General features: G+C 39.2%; 1 protein-coding gene across 7 annotated transcripts in view; it reads left to right on the top strand.

Moving 5' to 3' along the window:
* The first annotated feature begins 15,863 nt into the window (after positions 1–15,863).
* Positions 15,864–20,395, top strand: part of LOC122204427 (protein NipSnap homolog 3A-like) — a 29,774-nt gene continuing 25,242 nt past the window's right edge. For 6 of the 7 annotated variants that reach the window (XR_006195662.1, XR_006195660.1, XR_006195659.1 and 3 more), the window contains exons 1-2: positions 16,169–16,312; positions 18,985–19,195. Coding sequence is in view for 2 of the 7 variants with exons in the window: in XM_042911887.1 (XP_042767821.1) it covers positions 16,241–16,312; positions 18,985–19,195 (283 nt within the window). In the remaining 5 variants the exon portion in view is untranslated. Of the gene's footprint in view, positions 16,082–16,168; positions 16,313–18,984; positions 19,196–20,395 lie in introns of those variants that run through there. The other variant, XM_042911889.1, reaches the window with a different exon arrangement.

The raw sequence follows: 20,395 nt of genomic DNA on the forward strand, positions 1-20,395 counted from the left end.
GAGCAACCCTTTGCAAAACTGAGGTACAGGAGTTGGTGGAAAGGGGAGAAGGGGAAAGCATTTGACCAGTAAGTATATTATTCTATTAAATTAAATATTAATGTGCTATAGCAATAAGAAAAAGCTATAATGATTCAGTTTGTAAGATGTTAGAACACTCTTCAAATGTTTGCTCCTAGATGTTCTGATTGGGTTGGTATATTAGCTTTTTTAAGATAAAAAAATGATTCGAAGGGCAAATGATGATAGTTACAGTGTAATATGCAACTGATAAATGCAATATTAGAGAGTAAACTAGGGGACAATCACAAGAAGCCAGCCAAGGAGGATCTAAAACGGCATTCAGAGGATTGGCTTTCCTTCCATAACGCTGGATCCAGCATCTTTGGTGAGGGCATTCAAGAGTTCCTGGATGCCCACATTCTCAGGAGTGTCATCACTGTGGCTATATGAGAAGCAGCCAGTTCAGTAGTTCATTAGAACTAGGAATTGGAAGGTAAAAAAGTTTCCCAAAGTAAATACTTTATTACACACTCCTGAGTGCTAGATTCTTAACACAAAAATGAATAATAAAACACTATATATATGGCTAGACACTAGCCATATATTTGATATCAGGATGATAAACAAGCACTCCAGAGTGGAGACTGTATAACTACGTACAAAGTTGTGTGTATGTATGTACATATATATGTACACATATATAACACACACATGTACAATACACATTTGCATATGTATTTTTTAATGTTTATTTATTTTTGAGAGAAAGAGAGACAGAGCACAAAGCCAGGGAGGGGCAGAGAGGGAGGGAGACACAGAATCCAAAGCAGGCTCCAGCCTCTGAGCTGTCAGTACAGAGGCAGACGCCGGGCTTGAACTCATGAACCGTGAGATCATGACCTGAGCCAAAGTCAGACTCTTAACCAACTGAGTCACCCAGGTGCCCCTGCATATGTATTTTTTAAATTTATTTATTTTACTTATTTATTTATTTAGAAAGAGCACAAGCAGGGGAGGGGCAGAGAGAGAGAGAGAGAATCCCAACCAGGCTCCCCACTGACAGGCTCCCCACTCTCAGTGCAGAACCTGATGCAGGGCTCAAACTCACTAGCCCACAAGATCATGACCTGTGCTGAAACCGAGTCAGTCACCACGCAGGTGCTGCTACATTTACATGTACTTTACTTATTTTTATTTTTTTAGGTATATTTATTTGAGAGAGAGAGGGAGGGAGGGAGGGAGAGAACGAGTGGGGGAGGGGCAAAGAAAGAGGGAGAGAGCATCACAAGCAGGATCTGTGCTGTCAGTGAGGAGCCTAATGCGGGGCTTAAGCTCATGAACCATGAGATCATGACCTGAGCTGAGATCAAGAGTCAGATGCTCAACCGACTGAGCCACCCAGGCACCCCTACATATGTATTTTTTTTAACATTTATTTATTTTTGAGAGACAGAGAGAGACAGAGCATGAGCAGCGGAGGGGAGAGAAAGAAAGGGAGACACAGAATCCGAAGCAGGCTCCAGGCTCTGAGCTGTTTGTTAGCACAGAGCCCGATGTGGGGCTTGAACTCACGAACCCTGAGATCATGACCTGAGCTGAAGTCAGACGCTCAACCGACTGAGCCACCCAGGCACCCCCTACATATGTATTTTAATGTGAAGTAAAGAAACTATTAAGGATCAGTGTTTCAAAAGTACTCTCACAGGAGTACTGATGCATAGGGGCACTTGTACCCCAATGTTTATAGCAGCACTCTCAACAATAGCCAAATTATGGAAAGAGCCTAAATGTCCATCAACTGATGAATGGATAAAGAAGTTGTGGTTTATATACACAATGGAGTACTACGTGGCAATGAGAAAGAATGAAATATGGCCCTTTGTAGCAACGTGGATGGAACTGGAGAGTGTGATGCTAAGTGAAATGAGCCATACAGAGAAAGACAGATACCATATGTTTTCACTCTTATGTGGATCCTGAGAAACTTAACAGAAACCCATGGGGGAGGGGTAGAAAAAAAAAAAAAAAGAGGTTAGAGTGGGAGAGAACCAAAGCATAAGAGACTCTTAAAAACTGAGAACAAACTGAGGGTTGATGGGGGGTGGGAGGGAGGGGAGGGTGGGTGATGGGTATTGAGGAGGGCACCTTTTGGGATGAGCACTGGGTGTTGTATGGAAACCAATTTGACAATAAATTTCATATATTGAAAAAAACAAATAAATAAATAAATAAATGAGTAAAAATTAAAAAAAAAAAAAACAAAAACCAAAAAAAAAAAACAAAACAAAAAAACAAAAGTACTCTCACAAAGTTATTAGGGATTAGTATTTCAAAAGTACTTTCACAATTATTCATTAGGCATTGACGACCAGGATTTTCTACAAAGGTCAGGGAGATTTTACTGGCTGAATATTTGCATGGACAAGTAAAAAGTATAAACAATAATGGGCACAGATTATAAACACAAAATAAACTCATGCTCTACAGCCATGAGCAATACAAGGTGAGCCTAGAAAAGAAAAAATAAAGTAAACCTGAGCTATCACACATACATACACATATACACACACACACATACTATACCATATATACTATATATACGTATACACACACACAATGCTATACACACACACACACATATAAACTAGCACAATGTACATATACTACACTATATGTGTATACACTATTGTATATACACTATGTGCTTTTAAGCATATATATATATATACTATACCAAATGTGTGTATATATATAGTATAACTTATTTTTTCAACAAGGGGGAGGGGCAGTGGGAGAGGAAGACAGAGAATTTTAAGCAGGCTCCACTCCCAGCACAGAGCCAGATGTGGGGCTCAATCTCACCACTGTGGGATCATGACCTGAGCTAAAATCAAGAGTCTGAAGCTTAACCAACTGAGCCACCCAGGAGCACCTAGTATACCTTTTTTTTTTTTTTTTAATATATATACCTTTTTTTTTAAGCTTCTCTTGTTTTTATATCATTGACATATTCTCACCCATCTAAAGATCTATAAATCCTATAGGAATAAAGAAAATTTCTACCTAACTAGATTAAGAAATTCCTTTATCCTTCTGTTTGAAGTACTAGATTATTTGTTATAAGTAAGGGGTATTTTTGTCTAAAGAAAAAATACTAGCTAGTATCTACAACTTAACAGTTTAAAAATACAAGAATTCTATTGTGGATAAAACAAAGAATTAACTTTCTAGAGATACAAAGCTTTGACAGTGTATATAAATACTTTGAATCAACTACAAATTTAACCTACCTATAAACTTCCAAATACATTTATAACTTAATCATAGATTTTAGAAGGGCAGATTATTTTATTAAAATACATATAACTGTTGCTAGCAACAGTAGTATAAAGAGGAGAAAAGTTCAAATATGACAACAGAGGGCTATTATTTCAGGTTGAATTCGCTGCTGTTCTTTGCATCCAATATTAGTTTGTGCAGGGGCTTTGGGACACCTGATAAAATCCACATTCTTGAGTCCACCTCCCCTTGGCCCTCAGCACAGTAAACACCTGGGTCTGTCTGGGCTCTCTTCTGTCCCTGGGTGCAGAAGGCAAGCACATACCTGACAAATGTGTACTGTTCGTTGTACATCCAGGGCTGAAGCTCCAGGCTGGGGTACTTGCCAAAGGGTGGCACGATCAAGCTGAACACCAGGGCAATGCAGACAAACACAGCTGGCGGAACAATCTATAACCAGGGGGTAGAGGGGAAAGGAAATTGCAAAACAAGGGCAAGTGTTAGAAAGAAGGGCACAGGGCAAGCCCCTAAGAGTCCAGCTAGCCTCCCAAACCAGCCAGCATGCAAATGAGCAGTACAGGGCCCATAGCAGAGCTCTACCAAGGCACTCATGGCAGGTTGGAAGCAGCAGATCCTGAGAACTAAACCTCTTCCCTCCAGGCATTTCTGGAAGCTGGCAGCACAAGGCCAGAGGCTATGGCCACCTGGCAGAAGCCCCAAGCTAAAAACTTCAGAGTAAACAGTAGTCATATGTCAGGGTGACTCAGAACGTAGGGTCCTGTCCTCTGCCCTCTGAAGACCAAAGACCACACTGGGCCAGGAGCCCAGCTCAGCTCTGAGAAAGGCTGAGAGAAAAGCCCTGGACCAGGAGTCCGAAGACCTGAAACCTGGTTCTGTCTCTACTATTAGTGTACCATGTGAACTCACTTCCCACTGTGGCCTCATGTGCTCACTTGTAATCTGCGGACCAAGACTAAATGACCCAGTAAGATCCCACTCTGAAAGGGAAACAGCAGCCACTGTCACCATATAATGGCCTCAAAATGCATCAAGACCTAAATCCTTCTTTATGGGAAAATATATGACAATGATCTAATTATTGTTACAGCCCTAAGTAGTAGTATCATCATCACCAATCAACGAACAAGGTAGTTGAATTCAGAGAGACTAAGTAATGTGCTCAAGGTCATACAGCCAATAAGTAGCAGAACCAGAATTCAAATTCAGGTCTGTATCTCCAAACTCATACTCTTCTGCATTATCCACATAGTCTATAGGGAAGAATCTCTTGGTTTCATACTTCTTGATTTTATACTTCTTGGTTTTATAGAGTGGGATAATTTCATCCCTTCTGAGCAAGCAACTTAGCATGCCAACACTCACATGCAGGCAATAGTGTAGTGAATCTTCTCAATCTGTTTGCCATTTTTTTTCTTTCCTCTGTGGCTACCTTTTTGTCAATTTGTAATTAAAAATAAATTTAGAGAAAAATCATGTTTCCAATAAGTTTATATATCAGGTACATCTGGACGTATCATTTCTCAAGTTATGAAAACTGAATTTTCCCAGACACACACACACACACACACACACACACACACACACACAGCACTACTCAATGTCAGGCCCCATTCTAAGCAGTTACTCCTTTTTTTTTTTTTTTAATTTAAATCCAAGTTAGTTAACATATAGTGTAATAATGATTTCAGGAATAGAATTTAGTGATTCATCACTTATATATAACACCCAGTGCTCATCCCAACCAGGGTCTTCCTTACTGTCCCTTGCCCATTTAGCCCATACGCCCACCCAACACCCCACCAGCAACCCTCAGTTTGTTCTCTGTATTTAGGAGTCTCTTATGGTTTATCTCCCTGTTTTTATATTATTTTTGCTTCCCTTCCCTTATGTTCATCTGCTTTGTATCTTAAATTCCACATGAGTGAAGTCATATATTTGTCTTTCTCTGACTGACTTACTTTGCTTAGCATAATATACTCTAGTTCCATCCACATTGTTGCAAATGGCAAGATTTCATTCTTTTTGATCGCCAAGTAATATATCATGTGTATAGATACATATACCACATCTTCTTTATCCAGTCGATATGGACTAATGTTATCCAGCCGATATGACTGATGTCATCAGTCGATGGACATTTGGGCTCTTTTCATACTTTGGTTATTGTCGACAGTGCTGCTATAAATATTGGATGCATGTGCTCCTTTGAAACAGCACCCCTGTATCCTTTGGATAAATACCTTGTAGTGCAATTGCTGGGTTGTAATTTTTCAAGGAACCTCCATACTGTTTTCCAGAGTGGCTGCACCAGTTTGCATTCCCACCAGCAGCGCAAAAGAGATCGTCTTTTTCTGCATCCTCGCTAACATTTGTTGTTGCCTGAGTTGCTAATGTTAGCCATTCTGACAGGTGTGAGGTGGTATCTCATTGTGGTTTTGATTTGTATTTCCCTGATGATAAGTGATGTTGAGCATCTTTTCATGTGTCTCTTAGCCATCTGGATGTCTTCTTTGGAAAAGTGTCTATGTCTTTTGCCCATTTCACTGGATTATTTGTGTTTGGGGCATTGAGTTTGATAAGTTCTTTATAGATTTTGATACTAACTTTTTATTTGATATGTCATTTGTAAATATCTTCTCATTCCATCAATTGCCTTTTAGTTTTGCTGATTGTTTCCTTTTTCTGTGCAGAAGCTTTTTATCTAGTTTTACTTCCTTTTTCTGTGAAGAAACTAGTTAATTTTTGCTTTTGTTTCCTTGCCTCTGGAGACATGTCAAGTAAGAAGTTGCTGTGGCCAAAGTCAAAGGCGTTGTTGCCTGTTTTCTCCTCTAGGATTTTGATGGCTTCCTGTCTTATGTTTAGGTCTTTCATCCATTTTGAGGTTGTTTTGTTTTGTTTTGTTTTGTTTTGTTTTGTTTTTGTATGGTGGAAGAAAGTGGTCCAGGTTCTTTCTTCTGCTGTCCAGTTTTCCCAACACCATTTGCTGAAGAGACTTTTTCCCATTAGATATTATTTCCAGCTTTGTCAAAGATTAGTTGTCCATACATTTGTGCATCCATTTCTGGGTTCTCTATTGTGTTCCATTGATCTGTGTGTCTGTTTTTCTGAAAGTACCATATTGTCTTGAGGATTACAGCTTTGTAATACAGCATGAAGTCCAGAATTGTGATGTCTCCAGCTTTGGTTTTCTTTTTCAGGATTGCTTTGGCTATTCAGGGTCTTTTCTGGTTCCATACAAATTTTAGGATTGTTTGTTCTATCTCTGTGAAGAATGCTGGTGTTATTTTGATAGGGTTAGCATTGAATATGTAGATTGCTTTGGGTAGTATTGACATTTTAACAATATTTGTTCTTCCAATCCATGAGCATGGAATGTTTTTTCCATTTTTGTGTGTGTCTTCTTTCATTTCTTTTATAAGCTTTCTATAGTTTTCAGTGTATAGATTTTTCACCTCTTTGGTTCGGTTTATTCCTAGGTATTTTATGCGTTTTGATGCAATCGTAAATGGGATCAATTCCTTGATTTCTCTTTCTGCTGCTTCATTACTAGTGTATAAAAATGCAACCAATTTCTGTACATTGATTTTATATCCTGCGTCTTTGCTGAATTCATGGATCAGTTCTAGCAGTTTTTTAGTGGAGTCTTTTGGGTTTTCCACATATAGTATCATGTCATCCAAGCAGTTATTCATTTTAATGCTTAGAACAACCCTGTGTTGTAGGTACGTTGTCTTCATTCTAAAGATGACAAGATGGAGGCACAGCAAAGTAACTTGCCCGCAGACACAGGAGCGGCAAGAAGCAGAACTGGTATTGAAATACAGAGAGTCTGGCCCCAGCATCCTCTCTTAACCATGACCTTCTCCTGTTTCCTCTGGTCAGGGAGCCAGCAGCCCATCCATGAAGCCAGAGTCCCCTGAGCAAAGAATCCCTTCCGGCTCCGACTGCCTCTGGTAGTCAGCAGCCTCTTCCACAGAAGGGCCACAAACTGCTGCTGTGTGAGTTTCCAGCCCTTCATCTGGTAAGAGTCTTTGCTGTCCATCCCACTGAGCAGGTCTGTCTCTCTGGATTCTGCAAGAAGCCAGCACCGAAGGTCACCTGTTATCTCAGGCAATTTTGACATCAACTTGCTCTTCTTTTTCAGGCTTTTTCAGCAAGACTCCATATCAGTAAGATAAAGATGGCCAATACAACAGAAAACTGGATGACAGTAATAAAGTGAGACCTCAAAAATGAAAATGATATGGCCTACAAAATTATGAAAAGATGCTGAATTCAGAAGAAATCAGAGAAATGTAAATTGTTTCTCACATATAAATGAAACGAATTATAAAGATGCTGCAGAAACAATTACAGTTAAGTAAAACTAAAACAAATTAAAAAGTAAATTGATTACTCTGCTAGTAGGTATCTATGACAACTTGTGTAAGTGAAAAGAAATACACTAGAGAGCACTGGATAATGGGTCTTCAATGAAAGAGGAACTTCACACACAAAAATATATGTCACAAACTAAGTGCACAAATGTTTTAAGCTAGAAAGTGTCTCAATTTATGCAAAGCAAAAAGCCAGCATATTTAAGTAGCAAAAGTTCCAGAACTACTTCTCCCATAACACTCTCCCCACTCCAGGTGGGAGGCACAAGGATTACTCAAAGCAATGGACTTGTAAAACCTATTTTAAGAAATCATTACATTTATTAATGAGAAGTTAAACTTAAAACTTAAAGAAAGCCAATTAACATAAGATATCTAAACAGGGATATAATAATATATATTAAACTCATACATTCATATGTTTTAGTAATAAAAAAAATTAAATAGAAACAACTTTGAAGAAATTCATACCACATTTAATACTGAGTTGCTCACAAATCTTTCCAGTTACTAGGCTAGTAGCAAAGAGGCTGACACAGAAATATCGAGACATGCTGACAAGCTGAAAAAGCATCCAGTCTGACATTTTCCTTCTCCATAGCATTAAATTCAATGCTCAACACACAACAGGTGCTTAACAAATATTCACTGATATGAGTATAAAACTTTTAAGAAACACTGAATGAAAATCGAAGTTATTTTTTACTTCTAATTTACTTTTATAAATAATAATAAAAGAAACACATAAACATTGGTAGTAATTTGCCTTGTTGGAAAAGAAACAACAGACCCAAAATGGAGTTATCTGCACCCGTAACACCAAACCAAGACTTCATTGCAGTTTTAACCTTTCCCAGAAATGTGATCTTAAACAGTCAATCTGAAATTTCCTGATCAGCAATATTAAGGTAATCTGCATAAGATCCCTGCCATTCCTCTCCCTCCAAAAGATGACCTGGCCTGAAACAATCCTTTCTTTTCTTCTGCTAATAACCTCCTTGCCCCACCCATTTTCTGCCTATAAAATGATACTATTTTGTACACCACTTCCAACCACCTATTTACTTGAAGAGATGCTGCCCAATTCATGAATTGTTGAATAAAGCCAATTACATCTTCACATCTTCAAACTATAAACTTGAATTTTTGTTCCTTAATATCCTTTACTATATTTTTTCCCTCCAATACATAATCCTGTATCATGCACACACAAAAACGGCTGTAAGGTATCTCCACACTAAATAACTATAGCTTAAATTAAAGGAACTCAAAGGTGACAACAAAAATAGCACATACTATTTCAAACTTTAATGAAGGAAAAGTAGTCTATACCACCATCTAGTGGCCGTGGAATACAGCACTCAGGTACTTAGCCACATATGTCACCAAAATACAAGCATCTAAAGTTTACACTGGATCCAGCTCTCCTGCTGGATCTCCTGCTTCCTTCTGCAGATCTGGACCTTTGGACAAAACCACACAGGAACACCATTTGTTATGTAAGGTGTAAAATGCATCTTCATACTCATCAGACCAAATGGACAGTATAAAAAATTGGTCAGAAAAAACCCATACACTACAATTAAAGGTACAAATTTATAAGACAATTTGGCACTCTTTAGTAAAGATGAATATGTACATATCTTATAACCTAACAATTCCATTCCTTCATATATACTCTAATGCAGTGGTTCCTAACCTCTGGTACACAGGTGTCTATGGAAGAATGCAGAGGTTCTGGTAACTTGGGTGGGAAAAAAATTACATTTTTATTGTGTTAAAAAAAAGAAAAACAGATCTCAAAATGGCATCACTTAGGTTAAGGCACCAAGTCACTAAACCAGGGGTTAATACCTAATCTAACTGCAGAATCAACCTTCACCCGAAATGTAATCTTAACTTGTAAGTCAGGAATTTTTTTTCTTTTGTTTTTTAAAGCTTATTTATTTATTTTGAGAGAGACAGAGACAGTATGAGTGGGAGAGAGGCAGAGGGAGAGGGAGAGATTAAGAATCCTATACAGGCTCCATGCTGCCAGCTCAGAGTGGAACTCAGGAACCATGAGATTAAGTCCTGAGCTGAAACCAAGAGTCTGACGCTTAACAACTGACTGAGCCACCCAGGCACCCCAGTCAGGAATTTTCTAATAAGTGCCACTGAGTCTGTCACATGGCCCCTCCATCCCCTAAAGGAAGATGAGATAATCTGCATGATAAAAACCCCTGTTCTTCCCCCACCCCAACCAGGAAAAATGGTCATGCTTTAAACAATCCTTTCTTTTCCTTTGGTTATAACTTTCTTGCCCTGCCCTCCTTCCTATCAGCAATTTCCACTTTGTACAAATCCTCAGAATATCTACTTGCTGGAGTGAGATGTTGCCCAATTCATTAATTGTTTAATAAAGGCAATTGGATCTTCAAAATTTACTCTCTTGAATTTTGTGTTTTTTTTAAAAATGTTTATGTATTTATTTTGAGAGAGAGAGAGAGAGCACAGGCAGGAAGGGGCAGAGAGAGAGAGAGAGAGAGAGAGAGAGAGAGAATCCCAAGTAGGCTCTGCACTGTCAGAGCAGAGCCCAATAGCAGGACTCAATCTCAGGAACTATGAGATCATGACCTGAGCCCAAATCAAGAGTCAGATGCTCAACTAAGCCACCCAGGTGCCCCTAAATTTTGTTTTTTAACAATTGTCACCAACTTCTAACTGAAAATAAGCATTCCCTTTATGTATGAATGTAGGCAACAAATCACAGTATTATTAATGGGACCTGTGACTTTGTGACCAATAAATATCATAGATATTGTCAAATTCCATTTAGAGGTGTTGTAAAAATACAAAAAAATTTTTATGCTTATCACTACTTAAATTATGATAGTCTTTAAATCTGACAATAGATCCTGTTACCTTAATAAAGAAGTATGTCAGGGCACCTGGGTAGCTTAGTCAGTTAAGTATCTGACTCTTGATTTCACCTCAGGTCATGATCTCACAGTTCATGAGATCAAGCCTCCACATCAGGCTCTGCACTGAGTATGAAGCCTGCTTAAGATTCTCTCTCTCTCTCTCTCTCTCTGCACTTTTTGTGCAGGTGCACTCTCTCTCTCTCAAAATAATTTTTTAAAGAAAATCTTTAAAGAAATTCTTCAGAGATAAAGAAATTCTTTAGAGATAAAGAAATTCTTTATCAAGAATTTACTTTCAGGGGCACCTGACTGGTTCAGTTGGAAGAGCATGCAACTCTTGATTTCAGGGTTGTGAGTTTGGGCCCCATGCTGGGTGTAGAGACTACTTAAATAAATAAACTTGAAAAAAAAAAAGAATTTGCTTTCATATTTTCATCATTCTGGCTCAATCTGTTTTCTCTGTAAACCTATGTATTTGCTAAGTATGTAAAACATTATAATTGTATCAGGGAGCAAGAACCCTTCAAGGGTTCTTCTAAGCTGGACTAAGAATTAAATTAATATGAGACAGATTAACAGGAGAAAATCAAATTTAAGCATATGTATGAGTGATGAGGGAGCGTGGGGCAAGCTGAGGGCAAAGTGCAGGCTAATAGCACTCGCCACCGCCTCCCCCCTCCCCCCCAACCGCCCCACACCCAAGGTGGGACAATGTGTGATATTCCTTGGACACTCCAGGATACCCCAAAACTGGAAAAGACAAAAAAAATGGTTTAATTGATAAGAATCTCCACAAGTTTACCAGAAAAAGGCAATCCCATCAATGGCCAGTAGAAACTCCCTTTGCTTTGGGAAAAACAACCTTAGTTTGACAATAGCTAGGTCTCCAGTAAGTCTGATAGTCTCTTTGGAAACTCCCTCTTGACTTTACCTCCCCCGACTCCATAAAGCAGTCACTGTACACACTAGCAGTGCAGCTCTTCCTGCCCATGGGTCCTGTCCCCATGCTTTAATAATAAAATCACCTTTTTGCACCAAAGATGTCTTCAAGAATTCTTTCTTGGCTGTGGGCTCTGGACCCCACAAACCGCCCTCCATCACCCCAAAATTTCATCATGAGGAATCCAAATAGACATAAATTGCAAAGACAGGCAAAATGAGGTATGTATATCATCCTGAACTAAGGAGAAGTGCAGAGGAAAGAATATAATTCACAGGGTAATTAGAAGAACCACAGATATTTGGTAATTAGATACTTGTTCTGCCATACAAATGGGTCACTCAGATAAAATTTATCTCAGTAATAACCCTTATTCTGGCAAAGATCCCCAGTTTAGATTTTTCAGTGTACTTAAGAGAGGGGTCAAAGTTTCTCTTGAGCCTGCAGGGTCTTGATTGGCTTCAGCTCAAAATAATCTTCATGATAACGTGGCCCATCTTAGAGTGACCTGCCCTCAGACACTACAGTTCCATAGGCCTACAAGATTTCCAAAAGGTTCTATGGCATAAAGAGGGTTAAGAATCCCTGGCCTAGAGAAAATTTTCATATGGAAACAGGAACTATCTAGTTAGAGCTATCTATGTATATAAAAAATTCAAAACATCTTTGTTCATAATATCAAATGGACAAATATATGTCCATACGAGGGAAGAGCATATATTAGAGAAATGTATTAATTACTGTGACTGCATCAAAATACATGATTTTCAAAAATCTTATGTCAACTGACAGAATGACAAAAACAGCCTAATTCCATTATAAAGTTGTAAAATAGGCAAACCAATGCAATATATTGTTTAGAGTTATACACAAATGTAGCTGAAAATCACAGAAAGTGAATGCAATATTTAACACAAAATTCTGGGTTTTGGCTGCTTGAGGCAAGGAGGTTGGGGAAGGTGTTACAGGGAGGAGAATGTGACCAGAAAGGAACATGTATTGGGCTTCTAAATTGCTGACCATATTTGATTTCTTAAGCGTGGTGGCAGGTAACAGGCATTCAATTTATTATTCTCTAAAGTGTACTGACACTTTACATCTACTTTTGTATGTATGATATGTGTTTCATGCTACCTCCTTCGACAGGCAACCTTACTCCACCCAGTCTAAAATAACTATTCAGCTGCTATCACGTTAGCCTATCTTAAAATTCCAGATTTATCTAGCTTTGGACTACCTGTCAGAAGTTTAGGATATACAACAATAATTTTCAACATACTTTATGTATCTTCTAGGCAGTTCAGAGATTTGTTTCTAAACAAAATGTCACAGAAAAACATTTCATCTTAAATGCTGCTTGGACACTATTTTCTACCGCACATATTTTAAAAATAAATGGTAAAATGAACTGGTTTTACAATCTGGCTTTAAATCTTGGATGTGCCACTTAGCAGCAGTGAACCTCAGAAAATTATTTCTCTCTTAGAACTTTACCTTCTTCACTTGGAGATATAGTTTAACTCACTGGGTTTTGAGGATGATTAAAACCTGTGAGTGAATAGGAAATTGTCTTAGGCACCTTGCAGCACTTACCAATGTTTTCCCTAAGTTATAACCATGAATCACTCTTTACTATCTGTTAAGTATTTTCATTTTGGAAGTTCACTGGCTAGATGCAGCTGATGATAGAGTTTCTATGTATGGCAAAACCACTGTGTAGAAGTCTGGCTCCTTGATTTACCATATACAGAAGAGCTGCCTGCCAACCAGGAAAACCCACTTTAGATTCTTAAGGAAGAAGAAGTAAAATATTGTTGTGTCTGAGGCATTATACATTTGGTATCTATTTGTTACAGCAGCTCAGCCTGTCCTATTTAATATATTCTTGAAAACGTAAACCACATTCAGAAGTACCAGATACAGTTGACAAGGTGAGAACCAGTCATAAACAAATTAAGTGAATGACTACCTATCAAATACTAAGATATCCAGCCTCCCTCCCTTCTCAGTCACAGAAAACTGGCAGTAAGGCTTGTAACTCACAGATGGGAATCTGCAAGTTTCCTCACAGGGGTAACTGACTAGATTTAAGAGAAATCATTTACAGATGGTAACAAATGGGGGTTTTTCCCCTCAATGAAATAATAGAAAACCCTACAGTGAAGCCCGCTATTTGACAAACTCCACTCATGCTCAAAGAGCTTTCAAAAAAAATGTTTTTGGGGCACCTGGGTGGCTCAGTGGGTTAAGCGCCTGACTCTCAATTTCGGTTCAGGTCATGATCCCACGGTTGGTGAGATCAAGCATGGAGCTTGCTTGGGATTCTGTCTCCTTGTCTCTCTGCCCCTCCCCTGCTTGCACTTTCTTTCTCTCTCCCTCTCTCTCTCCCTCTAAATAAACATTAAAAAAAGTAGTCTCACTGCAAAATATGAGCTGATAGCCAAGAATTACAAATACAAAAATACTTTAGGAAAAACACTAGTGCCAAGACAAAAACAAATGAAAGAAAACAAAAGAAAAGTTGAAATAATTCAGGAAGACCCATTACAATAACTAAAAAAACACAGGGTGGGTGATGGGTATTGAGGAGAGCACCTTTTGGGATGAGCACTGGGTGTTGTATGGAAACCAATTTGACAATAAACTTCATATAGTGAAAAAAAAAGAAAGAATTTAATAAATATGGGCTGTATGAGTGAATGAATTGTTAATCCATGGGGAACAGAGTCTAAGAAAATATATTTAAATGTAAAGATCCAGTCCAGGCACAGATGATGCTTTGTTTTGTCTTACTTGGTTAAAAACTAATGCCCATCATACAGAAACACTTATCCCCTCTGGAATTGTATTTTAAAAAGTCTCTCTCCTCTGAACAGATAATTCAAGTCCTTGAAGAAGGCACAACCAATACAACCACAGGTGATATCCCTGTAATAATTCTCTATTCTTTTTTTTTAATTTTTTTTAACATTTATTCATTATTAAGAGATAGAGAGAGACTGAGCATGAACAGGGGAGGGGCAGAGAGAGGGGGAGACAGAATCCGAAGCAGGCTCCAGGCTCGGAGCTGGTGGCACAGAGCCTGATGCGGGGCTCAAACTCACAAACTGTGAGATCATGACCTGAGCCAAAGTCGGACGCCCAACCGACTGAGCCACCCAGGCGCCCCAATAATTCTCTATTCTTGATAGTATAAGCAGTATTATTTCAATGTGTGCAACAAGGTAACTATTGGGTAATTGTGTTTGATTATGCATTGTGTAATTATGTGTATTAATGCAATGCAATTAGTAATAAAAATGTAAACAATCTGTAAATTAATGTGACAACTACTTTTAATCCAACCATTGTCAGATGGGGAAGGGAAGGTTATTTTGAAGGAATGGTATATAAGAGACCTAAATCCTCTTTTTCCAAGCAACAGACACTACTGAAAATATCAAGACACACTAGAAAAAGCCTGTAATTTAGAAAAAGAGAATAAAGCATTAGAAGAAAAAACTGGAAAATGCTGACAATAGTTATTCTGGGGACCAATAATCAGGGATAGGGAGGAAAAGACCCAAGGTCTGGTTCGCTTTTTAAGACTTAGAAAACTATTTGACTTGAAACTATGTATGTTTAACTTTGACTTAAAAAAATTTTTTTTAATGTTTATTTTTGAGATTGAGAGAGAAAGAGCTTGAGCGGGTGAGGGGTAAAGAGAGAAGGAGATGCACAATCCCAAGCAGGCTCCAGGCTATGAGCTGTCAGCACAGAGCCCAACGTGGGAATCGAAGTCACCAACTGCAAGATCATGACCTGAGCCAGAGCCCAACGTTTAGCCAACTGAGCCACCCAGACACCCCCCACTGGCTTTTGAATACCTAGTTCGGGACCCCCATTCCAATGAGCTCCTGAAAAATGCAATTTGAAATCATTAAGAGCCTTACAAGCTCATGCTGCGGTGGCAATTAGAGAACCACCATGCATTTGATGAGGAGAAGTGAAGCCTCCCTCGTCTTGACGTTTAAGTCACCCCGACTAAAAATGAACAAGGACAAAAACCTCCACGATTTTCAACGCACAGCATTATAATATGCACGCATCATACTTCCTTCTCAAAGGACAAACTCACATTCTGCGCACGAACTTTAAGAACTGTGCGTAACCGCGCGTGGAGACTAGCTGATGGGCTCAGAAAGGTGGCACAGGAACGCTCTCCGCGTTCAGCTAATCCTAACGCCCCTCTGACGTTTGGGTGAGAACGTCTGAGGAAACAAACGTTGGGCCGGAGGGGGCAGGGGCCCGAACGTGACGCCCACGGACGACGCCAGCCAACCGGGCGGTGCCGCCGCGCCTCCCGGCACCAGAGGCGGAGCTGCCGCCGAGGAGTCCCGCCCCAGCCTGCGTCCGCCAGTAGCTCGGTCGCTGCTCTTTTCCAGGCGGGTTAGCCCTACCAGGAGGAACCGAAGACAGAATACTGGCTGGCTGGCCCTCCCAGCGCTCGCAGCCGCGCCATGCTCGTCCTCCGAAGCGGCCTGACTAGAGCTCTGGCTGCGCGGACGCTCGCGCCTCAGGTACCGGCCGCGGAGACGTGCCCACGCCGTGCCTTGGGGGAGGGGAGGGACGTCAGCGAGGAGCTCGAGGTCCCGCGCAAGCGCTTCCCGGCTGCGCTCCCAGACTTACGAGCGTCGCGCAATGGCCCAGTCGGTTCCCGCCCCAAATTGTTCTAGTGCATGTTTGAGAACCGGAAGTGGGGTCACGGGACTCGCGGGAACATGGAGGCGCAGTTCAGGGAGGGTCCGCTGGTCAGTATCGCCTCCAGGCCGTTTCGCGAGCAGCAGCGAATGGGATTTTTCTGGCCTACGTGCCAGGCGTCCCTGAGGACACCCTTGAAGCTCCCGCTGCTTCGTTCTTGCCGCCCAGCCCCCTGCGGTCGCCACGTTGAGGCCGGTGCCCGGTGCTTGCTGATCGAGCCTTTTCTATTTACCGTTTGACAAGCCACCGCCCTCCCCGCCCCCCCCCCCCCCCGACGAAAGGTAGAGGAGAAATAGGTCAACTAGTAGTTGGCGACCGAAGTGACCTCCCTTGTTTAAAACGAAGTGTACACAGCGAGCTTTTTGCAGAGAACCTGGAAGAGAAGGCCCAGGGTGCGGGTCGTGGAGCATCCAGCCCAGCCTCCCCCTGTTTCCTGTGGGTCGTGTCCGAGGCAGGCAGGGTTAGGAACCTCAGAGCAGATACGGTAACAGCCTCATTTACCCTTGAATGAGAAACGTGCACAACAGATTTTTGTGATTCAGCCTTAACTGTTGGGAACCCGCCTATCTGTCAGTCTACAGTGTTTTTTTCCTTTGGATATTTAGGCTTGTACTTCTTTCTCGAAAGGTACATAGGAAGGGAATTAACCTACTCTAGAGACTGACTTTCTGGTGAAGACTGAAGAAGAACCAGTAATGGCCCATTCACCCAAGATTAGCAATAGTCTTTATCCTTCTGATCCACACTTTTCTGGGGCAGGGCCAAAAGTTATTCCTTACAACTTTATTCTGGACTGTGACTTTATTATTCTGGACTGTGACTTTATTAGATGTCAGCCAAGTGTTCTCTTTTAATTGAATGTAAGTGCTGCTGAAAATGAGCCCTAACCTGAAGATAAGGGAGCCTGGAACACTTATGAATCCTACCCCATAAATAATTGTAGTTTCTGCCCTTTGACAAAAATCACCTCCCCACAAGCACACACGCTTACCTCACTGCTGTTACCTTTCCCTGGGCTTTTCCTCTAATTGTTTCTTATTTGAAAAATAATAAAACTATGTGCCTTTGACCACATATTTGTTTCCAAATACAAATTCTCTGAAAAATAACATAAAAGCAATTGTTATAAATACCTAACGGTTCCGTTTTCTAATATATTTTATTTATACTACTTTTTAAACTATAGCACTAGTCAGTTGTTTATTTGCATAACATTCTTTCATTAAAATTTGATTAAAATGACACAAGCATGTCCAGCAAAAATAGAAGTATCTGCAATTGTTTTTGGTGGGAATACTTGCTTTCCAAGTAAGCTTAGATACTTGGGCAATAGGAACAGAAATCATAGGGGACATGAATGGAATGAACTCAAGTATATAATTATGACTTTATACACAAAATATATTTAAAAATTGTGTGTTTTAACCTAAATTATGTCAGATAAAGAAGCCTACTAGTTTCATTTGGCATATCAGGGAGTCAAAAAAAGCCCAAAATTAGTCCATAACTCTGTACCAAAACTTTATTTCTTTACTTAATTTATTTATAAAGTAGGCTCCATGCCCAAAGTGGGACTTGAACTCATGATCCTAAGATTGAGAGTCACATGTTCTACTGACTGAGCCAGCCAGGCACTCGTGTACCACTACTTTTAATAGATAATTCTTATTAATAAGTTTTATAAAATTGGGACATGATAGCCAAACCTATAGTAAGAAAGATTTGTAAATGCAAATACCATCATAATGTATGTGCATGTGTATGCATACACATAAATACATATACGGAAGATAATCTCTGCATGTCCTAGCTAAGGTCATTTAGACTTAGAGGACTAATTTAGAAGAAAAATTTATATAGATAGCATATAACTAATGCAAAAAGAACTTAGTGGTTCTTAAAAGATATTTTCGTCAATCTGGTATAATTGGATGGATTAATTGCCCTTCTTCACATTGCATCTATAATTAAACCTAATAGTGATTCGGACAATTCTAACTCATTGATTTTTCCTTTATAGCATTCATACAGTCTACCACCATAGTATAATGTGGTTATAGTATAGTATAATGCATATATAACCCATGGATAGATTATAGCTTCCTTTAGCATCAGAGTCCATTCCTGTCCTTACCAGGGATCTACGTCATTAGATGTGATAAATACTTTGACCTGAATAGCATTTTTTATTTTTAAGAAAAACCTAAAAAAGGGTTTTTTGCTAAGACATTTCCATTTCACCTTCCATAACACCTGCATATTTTATAGTTATTTAATTGCATAACTGTATAGTTATAGTAGTATATAGTAGTATAACATATAGTATTGACTGAAAACAGAATATTGGCTAAATAGGGTAAGACATTTGCAAGTTTATTAGAATCCTAATTGTAGTTCTTGAGTAAAGGACTTTTATTAAGACTTCAGTGCCTTCTTACGATAAAATTCATGAAAAAGTGGCTAACAGTAGATCCCTGCTAAGAAACAGTAGCTATATATTCAGCATACTTAAGAGTAGTTGTCTGAAAAAAAAAAAAAAAAAAGAGTAGTTGTCTGTATTGACATCTCTCTAAACAGATGTCTAAGGACAGATGACAACAGTGGTACAAATATGAATTATGAGTCTAATGAGTATCCCTTGTTTCTAGATTCAGATTTGGTTGTAACAGTATTATAAACCCTGCCTTCCCAAAATATTTAAATTTGCCTTATCTTTCTTCAGGTGCACTCATCTTTTGCTACGGGCCCAAGACAATATGATGGAACATTCTATGAATTTCGTACTTATTACTTTAAGCCCTCAAAGATGAATGAGTTTCTGGAAAACCTTAAGAAAAACATACATCTTCGGACAGCTCACTCTGAATTGGTTGGATCCTGGAGTGTAGAATTTGGAGGCAAAATGAATAAAGTGTTTCATATTTGGAAGTATGGTATGGTTTTTCCAGCTGAAGGGTTCAGTATAGATTTTTGTTCTGTTAAGTGTTACATGATGCTTAGCTCTTGGATCTAGATTAGTATAAATACCCACAGGTTAAATTAAACTTTTGAAATGGGGAACAACAGTAAAAAATGAGTTCAGTAATTCCTCCTCCCAGGGGTACACCTTTAACAACCCTTTGCCCAAATCCTTATGTTACCATAAATGGAAAAGTGTGGCATCTCATATTTCAAATCATAAAATTGTGAACTAGACTTTAGTTCTCAGAAAAATTATAAATGGCTTATGGTAAGGATGAGTTATGAAAAAAATATAGCAGGGGTTGTAAGAACCAAGTAGGTTAATATCATAAAGGATGGGAGAGTAATTCCTTCTTATTGTTGAAATTTAATAGTCAAAGAAGAACAGGTTACAGGAATCCCCGGAATGTGTGTTACTCCAGTGTCTAATCTTTGTGAAGTCCACATCAGGACTTGATGAAACCCAAAGAATTTCAATACTTCACTTAATGTTTAATCATCAGTGTCCAAAGTTAATAGTCATGAAGTACTTTAATATGAAAAATGTTCATTCTGTATTTAACATGGCCATAGTTCAGGGGTTCTCCATACAGTAATAGAACAAATCCCATTAAAGCACAATTTGTGTTTTAATATGCCACCAGTGGACTCATGTCCATTTAAAAAATCACCAGTCAGGTCCTGATATAACTCACTTAAGCTCTTAAGATGCCCTGCATAAACCATAGAAAAACTTCTTACCATTAGTCTTACTGAGGCCCTAAAAGTAAATATAATACTAGGCCTAAATGTTAGTAAATATTTGAGTAACAAACGTAAGAGAAATAAATACTGGGTAAAAAGAATGGTGATCATAAGAAAGAGAATCAGCACGATTTCTTTGGAAGCTATTCAAAGAAGATGCTAAAAAAGCACGTATTCCTTTTATTTATGTTAAATTTAATACAGAGTGTACCTTGACCTGAGCACACACCACCACCACCACCACCATCACCACTACCACCAAAAAATAATAGTCTTTCTCTAAACTGGCACTATAGTTTAAATGTCTCAAACAATAAGAATAATTAATATCTATTGAGTGCTATCCAGGTGTCAAACACTGCTCAAAGCACCTTTCGTATAGTAATTCATTTAACCTGCACAGAAACCCTGGAGGGAGATACTATATC

The sequence above is a fragment of the Panthera leo genome, chromosome D4 (genome assembly GCF_018350215.1).
Source record: "Panthera leo isolate Ple1 chromosome D4, P.leo_Ple1_pat1.1, whole genome shotgun sequence".
Lineage (NCBI taxonomy): Eukaryota > Metazoa > Chordata > Mammalia > Carnivora > Felidae > Panthera > Panthera leo.